The following is a 19,208-nucleotide window of genomic DNA, read 5'->3' on the forward strand; positions in this document are numbered from 1 at the left end:
TTAGGAGGGAGTCCAAATGTGCCCCTCTCCTTTTTTTTATGCCCCAGGGATGTAGCCACCCGGGGGCTATACGGTAGACAAGCATGGGAGACAGCGCTTGTTTTTCTTATTTTTTTTTGCTGCAAATTCGCTGATCCCAAATGTGGCAAAATTGGGGAACAAATTATGTTTTTAACACCCAAGGGGTCCCTGGACCCCACCACCACACCTATGGGTCAGGGTATTCCTACCCTGCCCAATTCCTGGGTGAAGTGTTGGCAGCCAATCAGATTTTAGCACGGGGACAATAGGATCTACAGATGAACCGCGCCCCTAGATATACAAATTTGTTTTTCGTTTAATATCTCTGAAACTACTAAACAGATTTACACCAAATCAAAAAAAGGACTCTTTTTGGACCAAGAGTTACCTTTGTGCCAAATTTGGTATAATTCCGTCCAGCAGTTCGGACTGTAGTTGGGGCGGGGCACCTCAGTGATGTCCACAGTGATGAACATGATGTTGATATAGACTGGTGGTCGGCTGTTCCCTTTACGCCCCTTTCTGTTTCCGACAAACAGCCTACCTCCTCCTGGCCGGAGGAGTGGCCTCGGGCGGACACTGACTACCGCTGGGGAGACTGTTAAAATCTAGATCGTGGCGTAAACATTATCGGCGCCATCTTGCCTCCTTTCGGATCCATGCGTGCGCGTAAGCAGCAGCCATTTTGAATGCCATGACCCCTCTGCCTACTGCCGATAGCCAGCGCGTCTCACCCCCTCACACCCTGGCTTCGCAAGCACCCCCCCCCCCCCTTCGACAGCCCCCGGTCTTTCCAGCTTGGCCCTAAACGCACCTCCAGCGTGACCCTGCCTCCGAGCCACATCCCGCGCTGAACCCCCCACACCCTTTCATCTCATTCATAAAACAGGCCCTTTGATAACCTCATCCTCCTTGCCCGATTGTTCGGCCCGACCCCAGGCCATCACTTAGCCCAACAGATGCGGTTTATTGCCTCTACAGTAGGACCTCGCCTCACTTCAAAGGAGCGGGGATTAATCAATGCCCTCACACCCCTAGATCCGATCGATTACCCGCATTTCTGTTCCCAGCGGAATACCCCGCCGCGCGATAGCCATCATGCTGAGATTAAGGGTGGGGACTCCTACTGTAGATATGTGTGGGAGCGGACCTGAACCGGGGATTCCAAAGACGCCTTTCTCCGTACTTCAAAGCATTACTAAGAATGTGTTGCATGTAGTAAAGTAATAAACCAGTGTATAAGAGGCCAGGCCTCAGAGATGTTGGGAGAGCACCTCGAGAAGATACCCTGTTGTCTGATTTGACGTGTTCTGTTCCGTCGGAAATAAACTCCTGTTTCCTGCCTTCCAATCTCCAGCGCCTGCCTCTTTATTTGGTAAATCGTAAGTTGGGTGAGAAGCGGCTAACGCCGGGCAAACTTAGAAAAGGGGTAAAACGACCTGATCTGCCTGAACCCTTTTTCACAATTGGCGTCCCAAACGTGGGGCCCATCAGCGACACGTGGATCCAGTGGGAGAGGTCCCAACGGCGGAGTGAACGACTGCAACGATCGGGAAGAGCTCCTGCCCGATAGACCCTCGTCTGGCAGCCGATCATCCGAACTTCACTGGTTCCGAGCAGACCTCTCTCGAGTGATCTACGGTCCTGACTGGGAACCATCAGGAGTGCCACAGCAATTACGGAGAATAGAGGACGATCGGGCGCTGGAAGCGGAAGACGAGAAACTGTCCATAAGGTCCGGGTAAGGTCGTGTAACACGACAAACTAGGAAATATTTGATTGTTTGATTGAAAAATACTAGTATTGCTCTCCGAATTGTTGGTTCTCTTGGAGATTCTCTGTCTGCAAACTGAGAGGGATAAAAGTATTCTCTCTTCCTTTGCAAGTAGTGAAGGGTAGGTAACGCAGGCTTTTGCCCCCGTTGTAATCCGTCGTGCCTATCTTTTCTCCCCCACTGATTGATTGTTTGCCCGAACATTGTTTGTTCGAGGATTGTTTTTCTCGAGAATTCTCTGTCTACAAACGGGGAAGGGTAAAAGTATTCTGTCCTCCTTTGCAGATGGTGAAGAATAGGTAACGCAGGCTTTTGCCCCCGTTGTAACCCGTCGTGCCTATTTCTTTCTCGCCACTGATTGTTTGATTGAACGGACATTAATTGTTCGATATTGGTTCTCTCTTTGGGTTTTCACTATTTGCGAATACTGCAGAATAGAAATATTCTGTCCAGTCTTCACAAAGTAGTGAAGGATAGGTAGTGCAGACTTTTGTCCCCGTTGTAACCCGTCATGCCTATCTTCTTCCCATTGGTCAGTAGTTGGTTCAGCCCGGACCGCTTATTAGAGGTGGATCATCCGGCTCCTCTGGAGGGCACCCCTAATAAGGATATGTTTTTAAAATATGGACTAGTCGCCGTAGCTTATAGTAAGTTATGGAACAAATATACTAAAAAGGATCAGGAAAGTCAGTGGCCACTGATAGGATCCTTCGATGACACAAAAATAAACGTGCTGGAAACAGCCCTTTGTAACAATAAAACCACGCCCACTATGCTTGATAGTTTCGGCGTGTGGCGCAAAGAAGCAGAACAACGAAAGAAAAGAGAAGAAGCGAGAATAGGAAAAGAGTTACGAAAGGCAGCCCACCTGGCCGCTAAGAAACTAGAAGAAGATATAAAAGAAAGGGAGAAAGCCAGACAAAAACAGGAATGTGAATCGACAGGCCAGTGTCCTGTTAGGACCCCCTCTACGCTCTACCCTGAGCTGACCTCCAAACAACGGGCGAACGATGAGCTGCTGCTAAGTCCTACGATCATCTATATTCCCCCCCCTTATGCCCCCTCCCAACCCCTAGTACAGCACCTGCCAGCTCCGAGTGCAAATGAGAATAACCTTGAAGCTAGTGCCCCAGCCCTCACGGCCTCCGCTCCGGCCGCATTAGAAATAACATCAGATGAACACAAGACTAGCAAGCAGCCACCGGGTAGACTGAATAGATTGAGCAAAGATGAGCGAGAGGGAATTGACAAGATAGCAAAGGCACTGGTAGAACGGAAGGAGAGCGAAGAATATACGATGGATATGCACAATTCACATGCCGGTAGCCACAGACGGCATTTCATTTTACGGTTTAGTTACCACACCCTGAACGCATATGAGGATAGATATCAGAATCGGGGTCCTACTAAACTGACAGCGCTATATAGAAAAGTCGATATTGGGTAAACGCTTGAGGTTTTCCGCCACCTCACGGAACAAAAACCGGAAGTTAAGATTACAGTTCCCGAAACGACTGGGTCCTCATCAGAAGTAGGCAACACTATGATGCCTATCAGAGAAGCCGCCCCTTACTGGGTTCCCCCACGAGGTCAGGGAACAAACGACGATATCAACCATGCAGATGCAAAGGGGAGGGTTGTGTACAACTGGGTTTATCAACCATGGGACCGGCAAGATATTTTAACTTTTAGGCAAACCCTACCCGATTTAAGAAAGAACCCAACAGCATTTTATACCGAACTAGGTACAGCCTTAGGCTCAACCATAATGACTCTAGCGGACATTGACTTGTTTTTCGGGTTATGTCTGCCGGCTGATGTGTGGAAGCAAATCCGAAAAGCCGACCACACAGATCTGTTCGGACATACCTGGAATCAACTCAGTGAACTAGATAGGCAACGGGAGCCCGGAAAGAAACCTGTAAAAGACATACTGGAACTCCCGGACAAAATAGTTCAGAAGCTAAAGACATTGATCCCAGAGAAGAAGGTAGACTGGTCGGTAGTCACGGCTTGCCGTCAGAAACCCCAAGAAGACGTATCAGAATACTTCTCCCGATTTGAGACGGTGTTCTCCGACTACAGTGGCCAAGACATGACCACTGCAACCGGACAACACCTATTCGTGCAAAACTACGTGAAGGGTCTATCGCAAGAGGTCTCCCAAAAGTTACAGACGAGCGAGAGTAGTTGGGGGGCCTCCAAACCTGCAGCTATCCTTCAGATGGCTCAGTATTACAAACACCAAAAGAACGAGAACGAGAGGGCGACTGAGAAAAAGAAAAAGGACTTGAAAGAGCGAGTGATGATTGCTCAATTGCAGGGAGTGACGACAGGAAGGGAACGGTATAGAGGAAACTACCAACCAAATGCACCCCCTAGAGACCGCACACCCACACCCGGCGCTCCACGAACAGACCTCGATGAGAACCAGTGTGTGTTTTGCAAAGGCTTTGGTCATTGGAAGTCTCAATGCCCGGTCCTCCTGGAAATGCTTAAAAATAAAGAGACAAGGGACATGGCAAATGGCCCCAAAACTAGAGGGCAGGGACGAGGGCACACCCACGACACCAACAATGACAGACCTGGCAGACCGAACACATTTGACCGCCCCCGACAGAATCAGTGCCAACAGTCTGACTGCGACAACACTCACGACTTTGCATAGGACTGCCAAGGGCAAGGAAGGGATCCAGTCGAGCTCTATGTTGACCAGCAAGGTCCTTACGTCACCGCTAAGGTCCTAGGTACGAAGTCTCCATTTCTGGTAGACACTGGCGCGACACGTAGTGCGTTATCTAAACGACTGATTCCAAGGGCACCCTTGCCTGGCTCACACAACATCAATAGGCTTTGATGGAACGCCCTCCACTAACCCTTTATCCGCACCGGTTTCCTTCGACTTGGACAGTAACCCCACTGACACGACGTTTCTGCTTTCCTCCAACACCCCCGATGCCATTATGGGACTAGATTTACTAAAGCATTTCCGAGCTACTATCAGGTGTTCACAGGACGGGGTTCGAGTCATTCTGTACGATAACCCGACTCTGCTCAGACATCATCATGCACGACACATGTTCTCCATCTCAGACGCTGACGCATCCTTACTTGACTCTCTACCTCTGTATCTGTGGGCTAAAACTGACGCTGATGTAGGACGAATGATGATCGACCCCGTGCGCATAACTGTCCGCCAAGATACGATACTCCCAAAACTCCCGCAATATCGGATATCGCCCGAAGGTGAGAAGGCATTGGTAATGATTATTCAGTCCCTGGTAGAGGCAGGAGTGGTAGAGGAAGTAGTCAGCAATATTTGCAACAGCCCCATCCTACCCATTGTGAAGAAGCAGGGCGAGGGAGATGAGAAAGCGTACCGCTTCATCATCGACCTTCGAGAGGTCAACATGGTAGTTGTACCCCAGTACCCTGTAGTCTCAGATATCGCCACCATTCTGACCCGGATTCCTTCCACAGCCACCTCCTTCACTGTAATTGACCTCAAAAACGCTTTCTTCTCCATCCCCATCCACCCGGACAGCCGCTACCTTTTCGGCTTCACGTTAAAATCCCGCTCATATAGATTTTGTAGAGCTCCCCAAGGCTACACAGAAAGTCCCAGCATCTATAGCCAGGCCCTCAAGAGACAGCTGGACGCCGTTCAGCTACCGGAGGGAGTGGTGTTGATACAGTACGTCGATGACATCCTTTTGGCGGCCGACACCACTCCACTTGCAGTCACAGCCACCCTCCAACTCCTGCACTTCCTCGCGGAAAATGGCCACAAGGTCTCCAAAAAGAAGTTGCAATTCTGCCAACCCCAGGTCACCTACCTAGGCCACCTCCTGTCCAAAGACGGGAGAAAGCTTACGCCCGATCGGATTCAGGCCATTCTGGAAACCCCCGTCCCAAAGACCCAGAAACAAGTCCGCTCCCTGGTAGGCCTCACCTCCTTCTGCCGGCAGTGGTTGCCAAATTTCAGCCTCATTGTAAAGCTGCTACTCTCCCTGCTAGCCAAAGATGTCCCCTTCCCACTCCCTTGGACCCCCGAATGTCAATCGTCCTTCAAAGAACTTCGAGACGCCCTTTGTTCTGCACCGGTCCTAGGAACCCCCGATTATACAAAGCCCTTCTCTCTCTACACTCACGAAAGGGAGGGGTGCGCTTTGTCTGTCCTGACTCAAACCATTGGCCCCAAGCAACGACCATGTGCCTATTTCTCTGCCACCCTTGACCCCGTAGCGAGAGCCTTGCCTGCCTGCCTTCGAGCCGTAGCTGCCGCTGCTGTCTCTATCCGACAAAGTGAGGGGATCGTACTCTCGAATTCCCTCACGGTATTAGTGCCCCATGCTGTTGACACCCTCTTGAACCAGACTAAGACGCAACACCTGACCAGTGCACGACTGACCGGATACGAACTAACCCTGCTCGCACCCCACATCACGCTGATAAGATGCACCACACTGAACCCAGCCACCTTGTTGCCCCTGCCCGAAAACGACCCGAACGTCCCCCCTATACATGACTGTGTGACCCTCACAGACGAACAGACCAGGAGTAGAGTTGACCTCCGAGACACCGCCTTCACGGACCCTGACGGAGAACTATGGGTAGACGGTTCTTGCATAAAACTCCCCGACGGCACCACCTCAGCTGCCTATGCAGTTACCACAGCCCAAAACGTAGTTGAAACTGCCCGCATCGCGCAGCGATCCGCACAGGCGGCAGAGCTGATTGCCCTCACACGAGCATGTATTATAGCGACAGGGACTACTGCAAACGTTTACACGGACAGCCAGTACGCCTTCGGAGTGGTTCACCATTTTGGACTCTTATGGAGGGAGAGGGGATTCCTGACGTCCCACGGCACGCCCATCCTCCACGGAGATTTAGTCTCCGCCCTGATTGAAGCAGTTCTCCTTCCCAAACGATTAGCGGTAATCAAATGTCAGGCACACAAGAAGGTGACAGACTTAGTCGGGCAGGGAAACGCGCTGGCCGACATCACTGCCCGAACCACAGCTGAGAATAGGACAACGACACGTATGTATGTGACCAGGTCACAAGCAGAAAAATGGAATGACGCTAGGGAAACGATTAGGGACATCCAGACGGCCAGCTCACCACACGAATTGACTGAATGGGCACGGGTGTGAATGAAAGACGAGGAGGGCTGCTGGCGGACAAAAGACACCAACAAATGGTTGCTACCCAATTCATACTTGATCCCCATACTGACTATGGCACACTCCCCCGCACACATAGGATCTGCCCCCATGATCGAACTCATCTCCAGGGTCTGGCACAACGACAAGATTCCCGACTCAGCCAGACGCCTGGTCCAGCAATGCCTTATCTGTTTGCAACACAACCCTGGGAAAGGAACTGTGGTACCCCGGGGAGGGTTTGGGGTCCCCGACCATCCTTTTGAAGTCCTCCAGATGGACTACATCCAACTAGAAAGATGCCAAAACCTGAAGTATGTATTAGTCATTGTGTGTGCTTTCAGCAAATGGGTAGAAGCCTATCGAACCCGTGATAACACTGCCATGACCACTGCCAAGGTACTGCTGAAAGAGTTTTTCCCTCGCTACGGTCTTTGTCGAATTCTATGGAGCAACAACGGCCCCCACTTCATAGCTGAAGTTATCCAACTAATCTTGAAAGGGTTGGGGGTAAAACAGAGGTTTCATGCAGTTTTTCACCCCCAATCCGCTGGCTTAGTTGAGCGACACAACGCCACACTGAAACTAAAACTGTCAAAGATAGTGGCCACCACAGGACTTAAATGGCCAGATGCCCTCCCACTGGCATTGCTATCGATGCGCTCCACTCCCACTAAGCACCATTTGACCCCCTACGAGGTTGTATTTGGGCGACCGATGAACCTCTGGACTGCCCCTAAACCGACCTCCATTCACGACGTCCCGGACGTCCTACTGTCTGATTACTTGTGCAAATTGACTAAAACGTTGTCTGTCATTCATCAGCAGGTGCAGCAGGCCATCCCCGATGCTTCCAGGGGTCCGGGTCACGATATCCAACCGGAGATTATGTGCTGATCCGGAATTTCCAACGGACAAAGAGTCTGGAACCCCGGTGGACGGGCCCCTGGCAAGTACTGATTACCACCCGAACGGCTCTTCGAGTGGAGGGGAAGCGACACTGGCTGCACGCGCACCACTGTAAGAAGGTCTCCTCGACCCTGACCACAACAGAAAACGTCAGCACCCAAGAAGAACTGCTGAACAAAGACCGGCCATCATTGAACTGTTATCCTGATATCGAAGCACTCGAACTTGCAAAATTCTCTGATCCCACTGTACCATCCAGGGAAGGGTATTTCCTGCGTCGAAAGGAGGGAGCTTCGGCTAAGTAGACCACAGACTAAGTTGAATCTCAGAACGGTAGCCTAAACACATCCAAGGGTTACCCGAAGAGAGGCTAAACGAAGTCAGCGGTTCTGCCCACTACCGAGCACCTTGAAGATGATGGAAGCGCCAGATAAGAAGACGACGGAATCAACAGGAAATACCCGTTATCGAAATCCAAAGACTGACAGTATCCACAAATCGAAGACAATTGTTCTTTTCATTGTCCTCCTCTTTTGCCTCCTCCTCATGACTTCCTTCTGGATCATGGAAGAGAGCGCACCCGCTCATCAGATATTGCTGACCACTGCACCGCCAACTACTACGAAGGAACATCACCTGATCTCCCTCTCGCCTCAGCTCCGAGAAAGGCGTAAGGAGTTCTGGAACAATTCCTTCGTGCAACTGTTGCACCAACACAACCTTGCCGCCAACGCAACAAACTGCTGGATCTGCGGGTTACTCCCGCATGCCACCGGACACTCCATCCCTTTCATCCCTTCCCCTTTCTCAGTTTACGGTTCTTGCCTTGCCTGGTTGACCCTCTTGCAAGAGAGCTACAGGGACAACGCCACTTCTGGTCAAACCGTGTCGCACTTCTACCACGGGTTCTGGCTGAACAAAACCGGAAGGACTTCTGCTCCCTTTTGTCCTTTGACCTCTGGCTCCTCCTTCCAGATGGACATCCCTGCCAAGGAGCGAGTCGAAATGCAGGTGTTCCATAATCCAGCCAGACCCACCTTCTCCTACTTACGGAAACGAACAGCTGCCACTCTGACGGTGGCTCTGTCTGTTATCAATGTCACGGGCCTCGTGTGCCTCGAAGGCTTGGGAACACAGCCGGTGGGTCACAGTTCCTGCCACATCACCAGAACATTGGACTCCATCGATCCCCCCTCCTTTGTTGCTTCTCCAAATATGTACTTTGTTTGCGGCACCAAAGCTTACACTTGGCTTCCAAAAAGTTGGGGGGGTACCTGCTACGTCGCCTTCGTTCTCCCTCCAACGTACGTGGCCCCAGCAAACCACCACAGACAGAAGCGCGCAAAAGACATTGAACAAGCCGACTCCACTGGAGCACAGTTCCTGGATGCAGTGAAGGGACTGGTTCCTCTGTGGGGCCCAATGGCAAACAGCCGCGCCATCCGCCACCTGACCCAGGCAGTAGAAACAACCATGAACATCACGGCTGGCATCCTCACTAACAATACAACCAAACTTCAGGCAGTCCGCCTGGTGGCTCTTCAGAACCGCCTTGTTCTAGATGTGGTTCTAGCTGACCGAGGAGGAGCATGCCGCATCATTGGGTCCAGCTGTTGCACCTACGTGCCAGATAACTCGCCCTCAGTCTACAAAGCAATCGAACACCTCCACAGACTTTCCTCAGAGGTTCACCAGGAACAGGAAGGATGGTCGCTTGGAAGCTGGTTTTGGGGCACTTTGATGGACTGGGGATGGAGGTTATTCACATTTATATTAATACCGGTCGTGATACTGTGTGGGTGTTGCCTAGGTATTCAATGTTTGCCACCTCTGTGTTCGCTCATTGCTAACTGCATGTGCCCTAAGACTTCGGACTTAAAAACTGAACACATGAAAGCATTGTATGACCTCGAAATAAGAATTATAATGGGGATTGACGTAAATTGACAAGTTGGCTAGATATGTTGAAAAGGGAGGACTGTTAAAATCTAGATCGTGGCGTAAACATTATCGGCGCCATCTTGCCTCCTTTCGGATCCATGCTTGCGCGTAAGCAGCAGCCATTTTGAATGCCATGACCTCTCTGCCTACTGCCGATAGCCAGCGCTTCTCACCCCCTCACACCCCGGCTTCCCAAGCACCACCCCCCTTCGGCAGCCCCCGGTCTTTCCTGCTTGGCCCTAAACGCACCTCCAGCGTGACCCTGCCTCCGAGCCACATCCCGCGCTGAACCCCCCACACCCTTTCATCTCATTCATAAAACAGGCCCTTTGATAACCTCTTCCTCCTTGCCCGATTGTTCGGCCCGACCCCAGGCCATCACTTAGCCCAACAGATGCGGTTTATTGCCTCTACAGTAGGACCTCGCCTCACTTCAAAGGAGCGGGGATTAATCAATGCCCTCACACCCCTAGATCCGATCGATTACCCGCATTTCTGTTCCCAGCGGAATACCCCGCCGCGCGATAGCCATCATGCTGAGATTAGGGGTGGGGACTCCTACTGTAGATATGTGTGGGAGCGGACCTGAACCGGGGATTCCAAAGACGCCTTTCTCCGTACTTCAAAGCATTACTAAGAATGTGTTGCATGTAGTAAAGTAATAAACCAGTGTATAAGAGGCCAGGCCTCAGAGATGTTGGGAGAGCACCTCGAGAAGATACCCTGTTGTCTGATTTGACGTGTTCTGTTCCGTCGGAAATAAACTCCTGTTTCCTGCCTTCCAATCTCCAGCGCCTGCCTCTTTATTTGGTAAATCGTAAGTTGGGTGAGAAGCGGCTAACGCCGGGCAAACTTAGAAAAGGGGTAAAACGACCTGATCTGCCTGAACCCTTTTTCACAAGACGACGACAAGAAAGAACACGGACCCTTTAACTCTGTCGTCGAGGGAGACGAGACTCCACCCCCCTGGCACGTCACGAAGCCAAAAGGAGACAGGACCCGGAAATCAGCGGATGGCGTTTCCCGAGGAGAAGAAGGCGTGAGAGTGTGGAGAGCAGAGACGGAACGAGAGTACGGCAGGGAAGAGATCCTGACGAGCCCAGCTGTTGGCTACAAGCCAGGAGGCCAACGTACCGGCGATCCGCCCCGCCACGTTCCCGCGGGAGGAGCGTGGCTTACAAAGGTACGGGGCAGAGTGGCGGGCTGGGTTGCACGTAGTGACCATTCGAACAGTTAGTGTAAATACTGTACAGTCTCCTCAACCCTTTCCCTCACGAGCACGAGAGGCACAGGATCGACCGTTTGTAAAATACACTACAGCACTTGGTGTCCCTCACTTCCCTGGCCCCTAAAGCGTCCTACGAGGAACATCAGAGTGACTCCTCTCTTTCTCCTTTCTTTTGCCTTTCGGACCTGTGAGGAGCACCCTGGCCCCGAAGACCTCCGCTGAAGTACCGGTCTGGCGGGCTCCCACCCCCTGCGTGGTAGAAGCACCCTGGAACTACCAGCATTCCCCAGAGGCGTAAGGACGGAGCCGGACGAGTTTGTCCGATTGAGACTCTCGAGTAGACGAAGAAAAGCATATTTGAAAATAAAGCCTTCTTTGAAATCTCTACTTCAGGTGTCAGACTCGCTCCATTCTATCTCTCCTGTTCCCGATCCCGTACAGTAGTAGAGTTCAAAATGCCTATGGGAATTAACATGAGGACCTCACTCTTTTTCTTGGCCCCCGCTTAACGGATCACCCCAAAACATTCAAGACAGCAGCAGAAGTGACTTGCAAACTAGTTTTAAAAATCTCGGGAAGATTCATCAAACGGCGCCAAAGTGATAGGCAAAATAAAAAACGCTTTTCTTATGGAAACTAGTTCCTAACTATAACGACCTACTGTGGTAACTGCCAGTAGGTAATATATATCATTTTTTATTATAGAATACATTAATACATACTAGTAGTAATTTACCATTCATAAATCTGTCTCCACTACGTTTCAGAGGGTGGAGACATGTAAGCCTACATTGTGGGGGCTATTCGCAAAGGTAACTTACACGTTTGTGTAATTTACATGTGTAGTTTGGCTATTCACAAATTCCAAGTGTACAGTTACTCAAAACAGTAGACTAGCACACTCCACCCCCTAAAAAAGAGGGTGAAACCAAACTTATGACTGTGAAATCTTCCTACAGTAAATTATTCACTGCTCCTCCAGTGGTGCTGGCGGGAGTGGTGGGGGTGAAGCGGTCATCAGAATAGGTTTTAGGCAAAAAGTGTAATTGCACTCTTGTTGAAGAGTAGGAATTGTGTATCTACCAACAAACAAAGTGTACTGTGATTTGCTAACCAATTACAATGATGCTTTATCAATGCTCTATGTGGTAGTTTACTAAACAGTTTCTTGATTGATGCCAAGAATATCTAGTTTAAATGATTGGACACCACAATATCAATTTATAACCTAATGTCCTTCTTGAGTACTCTAGCTCTCGTCTTGAATTAGGCACACCTGTAAGACTCCACAGGCGCTCTGGTCTCTGTAGTCTCTATCTCTGTAGTCTCTACCGTTCAATACTGTTCGAGTAAAAGGGCTCTATAGCACAGTCATTTTGTTATCCTTCAGATTTTTTTATTCTTGCAGTCTAAATAATGTGGAAAGCGTCTCTATAGGCATTCAATTTTAAAGGAAACTCTACAAGAAAAGTGTAATCATACCTTGTCAGGTGTACAAATGCTGGCTAAGCTGCTCTTTTCATCACATTTGGTGCAAATACTAGCTGGAGGGGAGGTATTGACCACAGGCCATAGCACCTCTTTACTTTAAATAGATATTGTTGCAGCATTCACCTTCAGCATTGTCTTGCATTAGGCCCACTTCTAAGCCATTCCAATATGCTAAGCATACAATACTGTCTGATATCAGTTTGGAAGAAAGCATACTTTAAATTAAAGACAAACAAATTCAAGTTCGAGAATGTTCTGCAAAATTATCACAGTTTTGTCCTTTTTGAGAAAGTGGTTTAGAATGTATAGATCTAAAACTTTTCTTTCTGTCCATCTAGGGCCCTTCAGCACACACAAGCTTGGATCTAATACAGGAGAGGTAGGTATATATAGTTAATTAATTCGGACTGTGGAAGACAAGAAACAAGGATGCATTGGCTGATGTATCTTAATCTCTCTTCATCTTGAAAAATAGTAAGATGATCTATTTCCACTGAGAAGGGATGGAAGAGGCCATTCAACAACACCCTGAGCACTTCAGAACTACAATAACAAACATCCTTTTGGATAATACCTATTTCATTTGAGGACATAATGATGCTCCAGTTGCCATGCATTTCTGCTTTCTAGTAAACGAAGGACTGGTATCAGGGATCGCAACTCTTAATCTCAGCAAGGAGAAGGTCAGTCTTCGAAGAGTACAAAGGGATTCACAGAACATGGGGCCTCACTATGAAGACTAAATGTACGAAGAGCCAAAGAAATTGAATGAATCCTAGGGTACTGAAACACCAACATCACCAAGGAAAACAGTGTATGAATGACACTAATCTAAAAAAACAACTATTTTATGCCTCTGGTCAACGTATAATATTACTTCTCAATTCTACCCTGATGTCTGTTCACTGTCACAACTAGCTGTAGTGGTAATTCTGATCAACTCCCTAGTCTGCCATTTCATCAACTCCCCTTCCTCCAAGTCTGCAGCATCACAACCAGACTAGCAAGAGGTCTGCAGAACCACAACCAGTCTAGAAGCTGAAAGGAAGTCCAGTGACTGAGTGTTGATGTAAGGTTTACCTCAATACCCTCTGCTTGGCCCACAAATGCATCCATAGGAAGAGCTGCGTTAAATTGCACGTACAAAACACTTAGAGCCTTGCTACATTCACTCAATCAACTCTAAATATCTTAACAGGCAGTAAAATAAGAAAGCCAGAATATTTGTATGTTCAATGATCCCGGCAAATGAGTGTTGTTCCAGTGAATGTCAATAGTATGACCAAAAATCTCTCATTTAGGAAAAATATGAATTCTCCATTTCTGATTTATTATAATGTGTTCTGTCTCTAAGCCATATTAGATGCAAGAAAATGCTATTTATGTAACTTAATTATACAACTTCCTTCAGGCATTGACATTCTTACATAAAAGTACTGATGCAAAGAGTCATGACTGTGCCAGGTAAGCCGAGAAAGAAGAACTGAGCAGGATATGTCGTCATTTGCACAGGCTCTGATGGGTAATCCTGTCCTAAGCTCATCCTTAACTTCAGAAGAGCAATTACCTTTGCTACTCTCAACCACAACTGACTGCTGCAGAGGGCAATGATGACTTAGCAATCTTTAGAAATAAACTCACACAGGAGGAAACAGTCCTTCAAATTACATTTAAACGTTTGGGTTCCGTGCCAGGAAGGCAGTAGAGGCATAGAAATGCAGCAACATCCTTTCTCACACAGTTGTGAATGTGCATGCTTGGGTTGTAGAGAAATAGTGAGTAACATAGGGTTCTCCTGTTAACTGGGAACAATCTATGGTCACTATTGATGGATTTAATTCAAAATACCCCTCCACAACCTCTGGTAATTGGTGATTAACCGGTACTGCCTCTTCCATTTCTAAAGCAATCTTTTTCTCCTTAAATCAGATGAAGGCCACAACCCCTTATAAAGGAGAGCGAACAAGGGTGGGTGGAGTTTGGAAAGAAGATAGTTGAATAAAATAAATAGTATAATGCACTTCCTTCCGCTACATCAAAGAGAGTGTGTCTGATGCTGCCTTCGACTGTATTAACTTATATTCACCTTCAAGACACTCTGCATTATCAGTGAGGCAAAATAGAAAAAAGACCCGACCTAATTAAAAATGCTGTTTCTATGCTGAAATCACAACACATTGTTGATCCCTCAGAGCCCTTTTAATTGTTACAAACTCAGCTGTCACTCTTTGGGTGTGAGGCCCAAACTTTGGCAAGCCTTACATATCAACTCAGAGTTAAACCAATTACCTCTGATTCAGGAAACTCCTTAAAATTGAACTCATGAATACATGATTTGTAAGAACTGATTTTTCCAGGTTATCTTGATTGAAAAAAACATGCAGGTTGGTGTTAAAAGTGCATCCTTCTGGACTGCTTACAAGTTTTATAGTATTTTTCCTTCTGTGTAACTCAGTGCCATGGAGATATTGCATAACGACAACCAGCACATTACATAAATAGATAAATAATTACATCCATTTGTTGCTACGTTGGAGATACATTGGTAAATAATGAAAAATACAAACACCAAGGCGCACTATTGATATGCGTGGCTGCTAAACACTGCAGCGAACTTCAATCAAAAACTGTTCGCTGGCGCCTTGTGGTCTGTGAATCAAGTCAAGCCGTACCTTTCCCTCAGCGAGTCCAAAAACAATGGCATTCTCACCCGGCCACAGCAAGCAGGTGACTGCACTCTGGGAACAAAGCAAGAGAGAAATGAGCTACCACACTGGTTACATGAAATATGACAAGGATTGAACATGCTAAGACACAGTCTAAGCCTACAGCAACAGCTGTCAGTTGAGCAATAGCCCAGCAATGTTCACAACCCTGCTCCACATGTACCATGATGGTAGCGCTCAGTGTCCTGTTAGGTCAAACGTACGCTCACTCCTTCGCTCACACAGAACACTCAGGCTTAACTCAAAGGAAAGCAAGTGTAAAGCATGTATTTGCACCATAACAGTCAGTAAGTAAGAACCACAACACAATACAAACCGAACACCAGTTTCTAAAAATAGGATATATTTTTATCTTTAAATAGACAACAAAACGGCACAGATGAAGGGAACTGCAAGATTTTTACAAAGCACTGCTTTTTTTGTGTTGACATTTTTTGTTGTATTTTATAATAAGAATACATCATGAGAATAAAAACAAGAAGGCAATAAGATTGGTAATAAATAGATGACGAAATCTATAAAAGTCAAAAGTAGCAATAATTAAATGTCATTTGTTATTCAAATAAAGCATACAGAGATGACATATATGAATATAGTACTAATAAATATTTAAATAATTGAATAGACAAATAGAGCGTAATCAAGTAAATAAATAGTGAAGGGAAAAAACATTGGGAAAAAGGGGAGGAAAGAAAAATGTACGAAGAGTAAGAATTAATAAATATGTAAATGATATAAATAAGTGTTATCACAGGGAAGTACTTACTTTGCAAAAATTAAAACAAAAGTAGATTGGGAATAAAAGAATGTCACAATGTAAAATATGCACTGCTTTGGACTCTTAGCAGTAGTCTATGAGCCTCAAACACGAGTATCCAGGGCAAAGTCAGAGTTTCAGGCTCACGCGATGGAAATCGGGGTCAGACCCGGGCGCTGGGTTGGGCCCGGTCGAAATTTTACATTCGCACTAAGAAACTTTTCTATTTCTTATCGACAATGAGGTCAAGGGCAGCTTCTGCAGCTTGAGCTGTCATTGGGCTCGACATCGACGGACAGGTGAAGTCCAGCGATCTGGTGAAGTCTTGATTCTCGACGGCCTTCAAAGCTCCCCACAACCCAGCAAGCAGCAGCATGCTAAGCGGTTTGGACTCTGTGCCCAAAAACCGTAAGTTTTTGCCTTTGGCTTGCAAGTTGCAGTTCTGTGGGGAGAAAGAGAACCCTCTAGCACCAACCAAGGGTACAGGACCAAGGAGACACCTCTTTGGGGCTAGTATTTGATCTCCCGGGCCACACCAGGGAGTCCAGGGCAAGTCCAGTAGTTACTGGTCAGCTGAGCACTTTGCAGGTACCAGCTTTTTTAGCTTTTGTGCCCCTGAGGCTTAAAAGGAGGCTAGCCAACCAACCCTTGGAGTCCACTCACTCGTCCTTGGCATAAGTGGAAACAGGTCCAGCCCTTGGTGTCTCTTGGGTTCAACAGCAGGGAGCAGCCCTTCTCTTTTTGAAGTACTGTCTTGGTTGAGTAGGTGCAGCGGGTGTAGACTTCCTGGATGCAGCCTTTCTTTCAGAGGACCACAGGTTTAACAAGTGCAGTCCTTCTGTTCTTTCCGAGTCCAGCAGTATTCTGATGCTGGAAGCCAGGGGTAGCACTTTTATGTCAATTTTGCGTTTGTGGGTCGGGAGGGCTCCCTAGCAAATGGGTCTACAATTCCCCTGTGGCAACCATACCTCTTCTGACATCATTTCCAGTGGGGTTGACACTATGCAATGCCACAGTGCATCTCTTTGCCCAAATCCAAAGTGTTGAGACCCTTATTCCCTGGGCCAGAGCTACGGGCACACCCCTAAAGTGTGTCCATTAGAATCAGTCACCTGCCCTGGAAAACTGGCTCTGGGATGGATCTTCCTCCTCTGCAGGAGATGCCAGCCTGTCTACCTACAGAAAGGAGCGGGCAAGCTAAGGTGTGACTCACATTTGCCTCTCAGAGGAGGTAGCCCTTTGAAGCTGGGCCATCTGTGGCCAATGTTCTGGGGTAATTCTGGCAGGAGGAGTTTAGATCTCCTTTGTTCCCTTTCCCTGGGATTACTTCACACCTCTGGCAGAGGGCAGCAGGCCATCTCAGATGGCAACTGCTATAATCAGCAATGCTACCAGAACTTTGGGGCAAGAAAGTGTTGATTTTCGGAAGTCATCTTTGCATTAAAAGTTACTTTAAATCTGATACCTTAGAGTAGTGTTTCGTGGTCCCATGAGGAAGTAGCTCTTAGCATGTGGGCTAGAGTAACCCCATGCTAGCCACATCTTTCCAAATGTTTGGGGGTGGTCTTAAAAAACAAAAGAGGCAATTTCTTACACCCACCTTAGTTGGGCAATATGTGGGAAAGTCACAAAAAGGAACCAATGCACTCAACAACACTTTGTTGTATGCTATTGACTCTTGCATATTACAATGCAAAGAACGCATAAGACTGCTTCAGGGGACTGGAAGCAACTCAGGATGAGGACATTGTGTGCGAAGGTAGCTGTGTAAAGTGAAAGACTGATAGGATTAAACTGGAGCGAGGTTTAGAGAGGGAATCTCTTACAACCCAACTAATGGGTGATAAATAGGGAGCAGCAAGAGCCATGTGCCCACCATTGCCAAGGAAACAAATGAGTGTAGAAATAGAGTCATTTGTGGCTGTCTGATCACACTTTGGATGATTGGGTAGAATCTCGCTGTAGGGTGTGTACTGTGAAACTGAGAAAAAAAGGATGCGAGAGCCACTGGAGTACTGCTCTTCGCAGACAAAGCAAAGATTCGTAAGGTAACAGGGGTCCTGCAGGCACAAACCATTCTATGCACACCCTTTCATACCCCCTCCTCTTCGCTCCAGAGGGAAAAGTTGAACAGGAAATTAAACCTCAGCGCAGGAGTAGAACAGACTAAGTGAAAAAATGTTCACGGGACCTGGTAATTCAACTGTCACAAATCAGCGTAACTTTGAACTCGACTTACCGTCTGAATGAACTTGTTGCAGATCACCTTTTTGTCCCCCCTGAAAAAAAGGCCATTGACACAGAAATTAATGTTTAATTTGCAGGAGTCATGGGCTCAGCTATTTCATTCAGAGGCACACAGTACCAGAACCGTAAATCTCTGGACAAAAAACAATAAGAACAAATTAAACTAACCAATGTGCTATCGCAACTTTAACACATTCTGATGTCATCATCTACTCTTATCTAGGCTCTGCTATCTTCAGTGAATCCATTTTAGTCCTTTGTAAGTCTGAACAAATCTTCACTAGTCATTTTACTTTCTCACAGGTCTGACAGGCTCTCATACCCTCAGTATAAGTCCTTCTTAACCCAAATAAACTCTAATGTCATACGCAAACCAGTGCTACTCTCTTTCTCATATCTTTATGCTCAGGTTAGTGTTCTACTTCACCGGGCCATGATGTCAAGTGAGACTATATTAGATCTTTATGTTCCAGGGATAATGGCTGGCCTTGAGATGTGCAAGGGGGCTGTGATGTCATAGGTCTGGCTTGTATGAAGACCACACACTTTTCACCTTGTCCTTACCTGGTCTTTCAATACTTCCTTCTCAGTGAGCCAATATCTCTCTGCCACAAGAGTTCCAAGCACTTTTCTAAAGGAGTCAGTTAAACTCTTGTGCGCATCTGTTGGGTTAGGACTGGGAAAAGCCCCAGTCCTAACCCAACAGTTGCTCTTCAACTCATGTAAGGAAAAAAGCCTTTAGTTTTGATTAACACCCCTTTGTGCATCATGAGTTTTTTACTAAATATCAATCTCCCACAATACAGATCCATTTGTTGCCTCAACCCAAGACAGACATTCAACTTAAGCATCTTTTATACCCATAAGCGGGGATTGAAAGAGACAGAGTAAGTTCCATAATTACATTGATCCTTGGAAGCGCAGGCCCCTTGACTCACATCATTTA

General features: G+C 47.4%; 1 protein-coding gene across 1 annotated transcript in view; it reads right to left on the bottom strand.

Moving 5' to 3' along the window:
- Positions 1–19,208, bottom strand: part of IFT172 (intraflagellar transport 172) — a 1,142,656-nt gene that overhangs the window by 1,058,099 nt on the left and 65,349 nt on the right. Inside the window, exons 4-5 of the mRNA XM_078650113.1 lie at positions 18,255–18,294; positions 15,205–15,270 (exon numbers count right to left, since the gene is read on the bottom strand). Of these exons, the coding sequence (XP_078506239.1) occupies positions 15,205–15,270; positions 18,255–18,294 (106 nt within the window). The remainder of the gene's footprint in view (positions 1–15,204; positions 15,271–18,254; positions 18,295–19,208) is intronic.

Source organism: Lissotriton helveticus, chromosome 6 (genome assembly GCF_964261635.1).
Source record: "Lissotriton helveticus chromosome 6, aLisHel1.1, whole genome shotgun sequence".
Lineage (NCBI taxonomy): Eukaryota > Metazoa > Chordata > Amphibia > Caudata > Salamandridae > Lissotriton > Lissotriton helveticus.